This window comes from Verruconis gallopava (genome assembly GCF_000836295.1).
Source record: "Verruconis gallopava strain CBS 43764 unplaced genomic scaffold supercont1.9, whole genome shotgun sequence".
NCBI classification, from domain to species: domain Eukaryota; kingdom Fungi; phylum Ascomycota; class Dothideomycetes; order Venturiales; family Sympoventuriaceae; genus Verruconis; species Verruconis gallopava.
This window is the reverse complement of record NW_015622145.1, coordinates 158,536-166,358: the sequence shown is the minus strand read 5'-3', so window position 1 is coordinate 166,358 and position 7,823 is coordinate 158,536. Positions and strand designations below refer to the sequence as shown.

The 7,823-nt window shown below is 55.7% G+C and overlaps 2 protein-coding genes across 2 annotated transcripts; one reads left to right on the top strand and one right to left on the bottom strand.

Moving 5' to 3' along the window:
* The first annotated feature begins 1,104 nt into the window (after positions 1-1,104).
* PV09_03390 (uncharacterized protein) lies at positions 1,105-3,675 on the top strand. Its single transcript, XM_016356583.1, has 4 exons — positions 1,105-2,280; positions 2,330-2,902; positions 2,959-3,119; positions 3,316-3,675. The coding sequence occupies exons 1-4, from the start codon at positions 2,082-2,084 to the stop codon at positions 3,409-3,411; spliced, it is 1,029 nt and encodes a 342-aa protein (XP_016215376.1). The 5' UTR covers positions 1,105-2,081; the 3' UTR covers positions 3,412-3,675.
* Positions 3,676-4,240: 565 nt separating this feature from the next.
* Positions 4,241-7,806, bottom strand: PV09_03389 (uncharacterized protein). The gene has a single exon (XM_016356582.1). It carries the CDS (start codon positions 7,016-7,018, stop codon positions 5,003-5,005), a length of 2,016 nt encoding a protein of 671 aa, XP_016215375.1. The 5' UTR covers positions 7,019-7,806; the 3' UTR covers positions 4,241-5,002.
* Between the last annotated feature and the right edge of the window lie 17 nt (positions 7,807-7,823).

The following is a 7,823-nucleotide window of genomic DNA, read 5'->3' as shown; positions in this document are numbered from 1 at the left end:
GCTCGAATGACACCGACAAAGCAAGCAAGTCTGTGTCTCCGCTTAATTTCCCGTCGTTGCCTTGACCTAGGCAGCTGGGCAACAACAGGTTGAAATGCATGAAGCTCGCGAACCTACGGCGGTCTCGTAGCATTGTGTCTGGATTCTTGACCGTATCGTCGGCAAAGCAATCCGTTCGGCGGCGGAGCCACAAAAGCCTCTAAAGCCGCATGATCATCGAGAAGAAACTGCTGCGGCGTAGGAATCCCATACGGATCTCGAATAGCAACGCCCCCCGGGAGCGGACGTCAAGAACTCGTTCCAACGTCGAGGCGCGAGCGCAATTGTCTTTGTCCTCGACAGGCGCGCAAGACCTGCGCGGACGCGGGCAGACCTGGGTGAGAGTAACTCCGCTCCTCGGGCTCGAGCTCCAGCGTGGTGCAGCAGCGAAACGTTGAGCGAGCGCCCTGAGCAGTGGCGGATCATCACTGAGTGCTCTGCAAGTGCTTCAATTGGTCGACGGCGAAAACACATATGGAGCACGTAGGGTGCGTGGTCAAGGGATCATCAACGTGTAGGCACCACAGGCCATCACCGCCTGGTCCTGCACAGCGAGGGCGACGGCAGAACCGCTCCAGGGGAGTAGCCAAGTCGAGATGTGGTGGTGGCCAAAAAAGACAAGTTAGAAGCCGATCGGCTTGCGGTGCACCGCCCTAAGAAGGCTCGCTCAGATGAAGTCGACGTGCTGGCTGTGAATACCGAAGCAGCAAGATTGGGGGTAGCTGAGGAGCCAAGCGGAAGGTGGTTGCTTTCGTCGTCAGCCTACAAAACATGCAAGCGCCGCGGCACGCTCGTCGCTCCTTAGAACCAGGCGCTGCCTCTGAAGGTCTTCCACCCGTTTCGCAGCTGCTTGACGGACGGTTGCAAGGCTCGTTTCGAGCAATCACCCAGATGACGAGGCCTGCACTGGCAACAGCTAACATTTTGCTCGGGCATTCATAAGACAGGCAATGTTTCACAGATACTTAAAGAATAGCTGTGATAACTTCCATGACAAGTGGGCCCCCTAACGAAACTGCCGTTTGTGCACTGCCTCTTTCGTTCTACAGCACATCGCCCCGAAGCCGCCAGCCTCGTTTGATGTCACTTTCGTCTTAGAGCCAATCAGGACATAATCGAGCGATGGCTTGATCCCGTCAAACCGCCGTCTTTGTTTCTCGCCCACCTGGTCAACACGAGTGTAAACGCCAGCTGCGACAGGAAAGCTCCTTATAAACATGGGCAAGATTGCCGCATGGGCGCACGAAATAAGCCTCGCCAAGGATGTGCTAAGAACGAAACCAACATACAGTCCGCGAAGATCAAGCTTTCAAATGTTTTGTTAACGTCACGACTTTAGTAGAACGAGAGCCAAGCGATTCTCCATCTGCCACCGCGATGGTCTCCGACCCCGCGAGCGTCGGCTGAACTGCTTCTTTGTGTGCGACATCCCGCTCGACTGCTCGCTCTATGATTGACCACAAGCTACCGTCGCATGAGGAGGTCAAGAGCGATGGTTTAGTCACCGTACGGTCCCACATATTCTAGTATCAGGTCAACCTGAACCAGTTGGAACATCATGATCTCCACACCCCCAGTCAGCGATCCACCCTGCCCTGGTGCCTTCATAAACACCAGGCCATACTCGGTCGACGTACGGGAATAACAGCGTTGGCGACATTAGCTCCTTTCTGAATATTAGTCTCTGTCGCAAGGTTACAACGAAATTCAAGACCTCTTCCTCTCCGCTCGAGTTTCAAGACCTCAAACCAAGAAACAATATTGACATGCTGGGTTCTTTTTGCCCTTGGTAATGAGCTGAAGCCCTTTGTCGCCGTATGGTTCTATTTATCTTCAGCAGTTCCCGTTCTGTCATGGACATCTCTATCAACATTCTCTTCTTCGTGAACTGGTTTTCTATCCCTTCTGACCGCTTGCGGTGTATATTCTTTCCATTCATTCCTTAAGTGGTTGCTGCTCTACTGCTGGACAGTCTTTCATTAACACTTTGGACATTGATCAAGAGCCAATCGCTTTCTCCTCAAACGCACATTTTACCAACGATGCTTTACATTGCTTACATTCTCCCAGCCTTGGCTGCTTCCGTCTTGGCCAAGAGCAGCGGTAATGGAAACAACAATAACAACAACGGAGGGAAGGGAAGTGCAGGCGGCGTGACCGTTCAGGCATCCCGGCAGATAACCTCCCTCAATCAGCTGAGCATAGCGTCTGGACAGAGCGGTGGAGCAAACAACGCAGGAGGTACGGCTACCAAGCGAAGACACTGATGTGGGTGTTGATTCTCCAGCAGCACAGGGCACCACGGGCGCCAACGGACTGAAGCAACTCAACAATCCGCAGTTGGGCAATCTGGTTCCCAACTTTGACGCGACGACGAACAAAGGCACGTTCGGGCCGTTCCAGCCAGTGTCATCGGCTCTGCCGGCTGCCACCGGGGCGCCAAGCGCGGGTTCTCTCGACAGCTCGACTGCGCAGGCGGTCCAGGCCGCGTGCGACAACTGGTCCTTCAACACGGCGCAGGTGTCCAACTTCCTGAACACCGGTCACAGCCTGAACGGCACCGAGTTCAACCAGGCCGCCAACCTGGCGTACAACGCCGAGGTGAATGAGCTGCAGCACATGGCGATTCTGATGTCCGTCATAGGCAACAGCCCGGACGTCTCGATTGCCAACCAGACGTTGCTGAACGGCGTGTTCCAGTCCGTCGTCAACAACCTGCAGATCATGGCCGACCAGGGCCAATCGACGGCCTCCTTGATCGACGTCATCAACAACGTCCGTTGCACCCAGATCTTGCCGTCGATTGACACGTATCTGGCCGTTGGAGCCAGCACCATCGGCTCCAGCGCCACCCTTCGAACAGGTGAGCGCCCGCAAGGACTGTTTATCAGCCCTTGTTATGTGCTGACCCAATCCTAGCTATCCGCCCCAACGCTTGTGCGAGCATCGTGTCCAGCGCTTCCGCAAATCAGTTCCCGGGCAATCTTCAGGCCGTGAACGTGAGGGGTAACACTGACCAAGTCACCTCAAAGGCGCCACAGGCCAACCCAGACGTTGGATCCGTGTCAGCACAGTTCAACGTAAGTCTTTGAACGTGTTCACTTTGTTGTCTCTTTACTCTGGCGTGCACTTCAACACGTATCAGAGACCTTTCCGGTTGGAAGTGGGAATAGGAAGGCTATGATCAAACGCCGTTCTTATCCCGACGCTGCCAACAAGAATCGCAACCTGACGTGTGAAAGCAAGAGATCGGCTGACCGTGTATTTTCGCAATAGATTACCCAGCAAGCCGCCTCGAGCTCTGGAAACGCGGCGGCGGCGAAGAGTGGGAAAGGCCGCAACGGTCGACGCACGCTCCACTTCCACGCCTAGAGCGAGAGCGGAACTCACGTCGCAAGCCCAATAAACCGGGAAAGTCTCCAATTCCTTCCCTTTTTTTTTCATTTCCTTTCCTTTCGTTCCCTTCTAGGACGAGGAGGTGTGGAGGGTCGTCTCGTTTTGAGTTGGAAACACTTCTCTGGAGATTGACAACGTTGGAAAAACTGTGAGAAAAGGCGCGCGACGGGGGTTTGTGAGATCGGTTGCGATCGTTCTAGAGTGGACGAGGCGGCGGAGCCCCCGCCTGCGGACCTGAAGGCAGTGCAAAAGTGTAGCTTGCGCGCGAGTTGCCACGCGGCGTAGATCAGTACAGATCAAATCAGAACATGAGACTGAGCATAAGAAAATACAGCGTGCCGTGCGACACGCGACGGACCGCAAATGTCCACCCATCGTTCCAGACACTGTGACGCAAGGAGAGCAAAGCACGCACGAAACGGCCTACGCGGCGCTTGCCTGGCAGTCCGTCTGCGTGCCACCTACGATCTGAGCGAAATCCAGTGAGAAGGGCGGGGCGATTGTGGACACGGCTTCAGCAGCCCAATGAGTGGGTGGCACGTAGAAGAAGTACAGCATGTGAGGCGTGTCGTGAGTGCATGTTCGCCGCAGAACTTGTAGCTGCTCGAACCACCGTTGTCCAACAATGAGAGAGTCATCGAAACTGCTCAAATGGCTTTGTAGCGCGCCATGTTTCCCGGCGACGATAGTAGGTGGTCCTCGATATCATAGCACCATATCTGACAGAAAGGTCGAAAGTGAAGAGACTAGAATGATGGGAACAAAAGAACGGCGGCTGCTCTTTTTCAAGTCTCGTTTGATGCAGTGAAAGACATGTGTGAATCGTTCATTAACCCTATGTAGTCGTACATCTAGCCACCAAAAACGGCCTCATTCCGCCTTGTTGTGCACGCTGTCTTCCTAAAAACCCATATTTAGCATAAATATATACGTAAGATTGTGATTATGTGTGCGTGCGTGCATTTATACGTCCATTTCTCGGTGTGGGTGGATAATTGCCGCCAAGATTTGCAAGAAAAAAAAAACCTCCCACTGCGGGCCAAAAACTACTCATTTGCACTCCAGGCCTGCGAACACTCTTTCTCCATGTGGAACCGAATTGCAAGAGAAACGAGGATCTGCCAAAGGGGAGGTTGAACATAGCCTATGAAAGCAGAGGACGTCCAGCATGCAAAAAACCTCGCCCACCCTTTTTCACAGAAGCCCTTCCAGGGAAAAGTTGCCTCGGATTGATTTATCGAATGCGTCGCGGGTCAAGCAAGCATTGACGGTTTCTCCTCTATCAAGAAGAAATGAGAAAATGGAAGAGCCACAAGTAGCAGCATCGTTTTGTCGTCATCGTCGTCATCAACATTCCACGACTAACGCCGTCCCACACCTTCCATTCTTCCGCCGTGAGCCCCGTCTTGCTCTTTTGTAAGAGGAGATGAAAACCCAAACGATAAATACGACCATGGTATCCCAAAACGAAAAGAACGCTATGCAAAGATGATTTGCCCCCACGCGGGAAATGGAGCCGGCATTCCCTTTAAAGAAAAAAAAAATTAGCCAGTGAGCCGTCCTACAGTCAGATGCCCACTTCGCCCCAGGTACCCAACCCGGTAGGACCGGAGCCGACAGAGCCACCCAGATCCCAGAAATTCCGGCTGGAGCCAGTCTTTCTACTTCGCTTAGTGCTCTGACTGGCACAGCTCTCGCTGCGAGTGCGAACGCCCAAGCTGGAGCGCATCAGGTTTTGCGGTACCACGGACGCAGTGGCGCCGTGGTGACCGTGTTGGTAGTTATGAAGGTAGGTGTGGGTGCTAGAATGATGGTGATGGGTATGGTGGCGGTGGCTAATATCTCTCCTACGGCTGGTATTGTGGTCCAGCTTCGAGGCCAGAGGATGATGCTGGCGGATTAGAGCGGCTCTATGGGCGCTCATACTGCGATTGTTGGCGGAGTACACGGAAGGTCGCCGTGTGGGCGACGAGTAGCCACCCACGTACGGTACGCTGGCATCCACTGCAGCGGGCTCCGGGCTGCCGGGCCGCGAAGCAAACCTGCTTTTTAAAAATTGAAACACCATTTTGATGTCGAGCTCACGCTCCCAGTATTCGCGCTCTTTTTGCAGCGTGGCAGCGTCAATCGAGCGGCTCTGTTGCTGATAGCGGTGGCCAAACCTGTCCTCGGGCCGAATCTCCTCGGCCTCCTCCTCTTCGATGCCCCACAACGACGGGTCGGACTGATTTTGCGGGGCTAGCGTAGGGTTGAACAGTGGGACATTTGAAGAGGGAGTTGGGACACTGCTCGATGAGGCGCGGCGCGTAAGGCTCGGGCTTGCGGAATGTGCAGTGGACGGTTGCGTGATGCCAGCGTAAGACGGCGTTTCAGTGGCCTTGAGGTAAGTACTGAAAGCGCCCGGGTGCTCCGATAGCTGGTGCACGAGTATGCCCAGTTCGCGAGCGACGCGTTCTAATAGGCGATGCTGCCATGTGTCACCCTCTAGCGGCGAGCTCTCTGCGTTCTCAAGCGCTTCATCATTGGCGATGTCGTGCGTGGACGACTCAGGCGACCTGTAGGCCTCCTCTGGCAGCGACTCACCCAGAATCACAGACAAGATTTCTTCGTCGATGCCGATAAGATCCCGAATCACCCTCCTCGTGAGACGCTGCCAGAATCCCTCGTTTTCCTCATGCACCGAAGGCGCGGGTGGGACGGGCTCAGCAGCCGATTTTGGCATTGTCGCTGTCGATGCACCTATGACCGGTGACGATCGTGTCTCATGCGGCGCCTCCTCCATTGTGGGCGTGGCCACGCCGGTCGACAGGTTTGTCTCCGACTTGGTCTGGAAGTTGGACGTTGTTTCGGCGGCAGTACGTTGCGAGCGATAGCTGGCGGCGCGACTCATCCGGCGCATGCGGCGGGTCTCGCGCTCAATCTCCTCGAGCAGTGCGCGGCTCTGTTCGAGCCTCCAGCGCTCGATCCGGCGGAAGCGTTCCGTCTCCTCGCTGACAACCTCGTCAACCTCCTCGAGCGCCTCAAGGGTTCGCTGCACGCTCGACGCTCGACGCCGGTGCTTTCGGCGCTGGGATTCATGCTCGAACCTCCATAGTTGAGTCTGTATAGCATCAGAGGCGCCGCCGAAGGTGCCAAGTCCATCGTGAGTGGGAAGGACCGTGTCGCTGCTGCGATGTAGCATCTGGCGCGGGCTGCCGGCGTCAGACGGCTCGTGGAAGGCGTGTAAACCGTCGTCGAGGCTGTCAAGCTCGTCCGCGTCGGTAGCGTGCTCAGTGGCATTGTCGTCGTCATTGAGGTCTTCAGTGACCTGGTCTGAGCGTGCAGCAGTGTCTAGCGAGCCAAGGTCGCTGATACGCGAAAGACCGGCTGTTCGCGGGGTTCGATCAGTGGAGGTAGTATGCGTCTGTGTGACGGAGGGTGCGGTGGGCGAGAACAGCACCCACTCTTCGTCGGTGGCGAGCGAGTCCTTGGTGGGGGGTCGCTGTAAGGTCAACGAGGCGTTGGCATCGACGTTGTCAGCGGACGTAGCGTACGAGACTGGCCGCTGGAGCTGGGGCCGCTTGTGGTGCTGCTGGAAAGCCATGGTTGGGCTACGAGGCGGGGCGATTGGGTTGTAAGCTGCGTGTAGATAAAGACGGAGAAGGGGTCGATCTTGCCGCGATTCAGACTACGCAACGCGCTCGCGACCGCGAAAGGGGCTGCAGCGAGGGTTGGCGTCGATGGGCGAGAACGACTGGAGAGCGTGTGAGGCTGTAGGAGAGGATATGTCTTTGGTATTTTGGTGGAGGGAGTGGCGGTGATGGTGGTGCTGTTGGTGGTGCAGGTAGTGCTGGTCACTGAATCCTGCTGGTGATATCGTGACGGACTAGGGGAGGTGCCCAGGGGCCCTGTCTAGCTTGCCGCGCTGGGCGATACTTTGGTACGCTTGAAGAGGTCACGCTGCGGATCTGGCGGACAAGAGGGGGGAGACAAGAGAGCAGGCCGGGCTCGATGACGCCAAGTTAATGTGGGCTCTGTTCGTTGATCGCGTGTCAGCGCAGCGGCCCCGGTACGGGACTGTGGTGGAGAGTCACAGACAGACGGGAAACTCGGTCAGCGAAGTAGACAAGCGTGATGCGGAGCAACAGGACTCGAAGGTTAGAAAGAAGAAGAAGAAGAAGATGGCGATGATGATGATGAACCAGAGCCGGAGTGTCGAGGTTTGGAAAAAGGGGAGCGAAGGGAGAGAGGCAGGAATGAAGACGGCGAAGACGACAGACAGGACGGGCCCACGGCGGAGGTGAAGACAACGGACACGAACGGGACTAGTGTACGTGTACGTGTACGTGTACGTGAACGTGTATATGCGAAAAGGCGTCGATGCGCAGCGAGTTCGTGTAGGGGATATA

Excerpts from the sequence above, each read along its gene's own strand:
- PV09_03390 (XM_016356583.1), top strand. The coding sequence starts at position 2,082 with ATGCTTTACATTGCTTACATTCTCCCAGCCTTGGCTGCTTCCGTCTTG. Across the intron at positions 2,903-2,958 it reads CAGCGCCACCCTTCGAACAG|CTATCCGCCCCAACGCTTGT; the intron begins GTGAGCGCCCGC and ends ACCCAATCCTAG. Across the intron at positions 3,120-3,315 it reads CCGTGTCAGCACAGTTCAAC|ATTACCCAGCAAGCCGCCTC; the intron begins GTAAGTCTTTGA and ends TTTTCGCAATAG.
- PV09_03389 (XM_016356582.1), bottom strand. The coding sequence starts at position 7,018 with ATGGCTTTCCAGCAGCACCACAAGCGGCCCCAGCTCCAGCGGCCAGTC.